Genomic DNA, 1,071 nt, shown 5'->3' on the forward strand with positions numbered 1-1,071 from the left:
CTAATTAATTAATTAATTCTCCCCACCACCTGCCCTCCACTCCCCGGAGACTCCGTCGTCAACAACAACCCAACCGCCCTCTTTATTAACAACAATTAATCCCTTAATTAATTAATTAATTAATTAATCAACACCTCGAGGATGGATTTGGGCAATTAACGAAGGGGGGGGCGGGGTTTGAGTGAAGGTGGGTGGAGCTTCCTTATGCAAATGAGGCTTCGAAGGGGCTTTAAAAGCCGATGGTACCACCATGGTGGCATCTCCCCTACCTTCCCTCATCCATCATGGACAACCACTTGACCTTCACCTTCCTCCTCCTCCTCGTGGCCCTGCCAGGTAGGACCTTCAACCACCTTCTCGAGGGTGAATTTTGGGCTCAATTCTGTCCAAAATGGGTCATTTAATTATCTCCTTCCATCTTCTCCAGGGTTACGGGCGGCCGTGGAATTGGTCGAGTCCGGAGGTGGCCTTCAACCACCCGGGGGGTCCTTGCGCCTCGTCTGCAAGGTCAACGGCTTCACCATCACCAGCTACGACATGGGATGGGTGAGACAACCACCCGAGAAGAATCTCGAGTGGATCGGGGGTATTGGGAGTGGTGGTGGCATCTCCTACGGGTTGAGGTTTCAAGGTCGTACCACCATCTCCAGGGACAACTCCCAGAGCACGGTCACGCTGCAGATGAACAACCTCAGGGCCGACGACACGGCCACCTACTACTGCGCGAAAAGTGCTTCACGGTGACACGAGGACAATGATGTCCTTGACCAAAAACCACCTTGGTTCCTCAGGGAGATGGTGAAGAACCACGTGGTGGAGGATCTCAACCTACTTGGAGATGCTTGAGCGGTTGCCAGATGGTCGCCAGATGAGTTTTGCTTGGTCAACACAACCTCTACGTGGTGTACGAGAGCTTTGGATGGAGATCAGAACCTCCAGAGGTCACCCAAGAGCTCCTTCCATGGAGGAGGAGAACCTTGGTGTGGTGCACGAGAGCTTTGGATGGAGATCAGAACCTCCAGAGGTCACCCAAGAGCACCTTCCATGGAGGAGGAGAACCTCTACGTGGTC

The 1,071-nt window shown here is 53.0% G+C and overlaps 1 gene segment (V, D, J or C); it reads left to right on the forward strand.

The window, feature by feature from the left end:
• The first annotated feature begins 284 nt into the window (after positions 1-284).
• LOC104520318 (Ig heavy chain V region 914-like) lies at positions 285-744 on the forward strand. The segment is given in 2 exon segments: positions 285-336; positions 428-744. Coding segments are annotated over 2 exon segments (369 nt in total).
• Positions 745-1,071: the final 327 nt, after the last annotated feature.

Source organism: Antrostomus carolinensis, unplaced genomic scaffold (genome assembly GCF_000700745.2).
Source record: "Antrostomus carolinensis isolate BGI_N321 unplaced genomic scaffold, ASM70074v2 scaffold4512, whole genome shotgun sequence".
In the NCBI taxonomy this organism is placed as follows: Eukaryota; Metazoa; Chordata; class Aves; order Caprimulgiformes; family Caprimulgidae; genus Antrostomus; species Antrostomus carolinensis.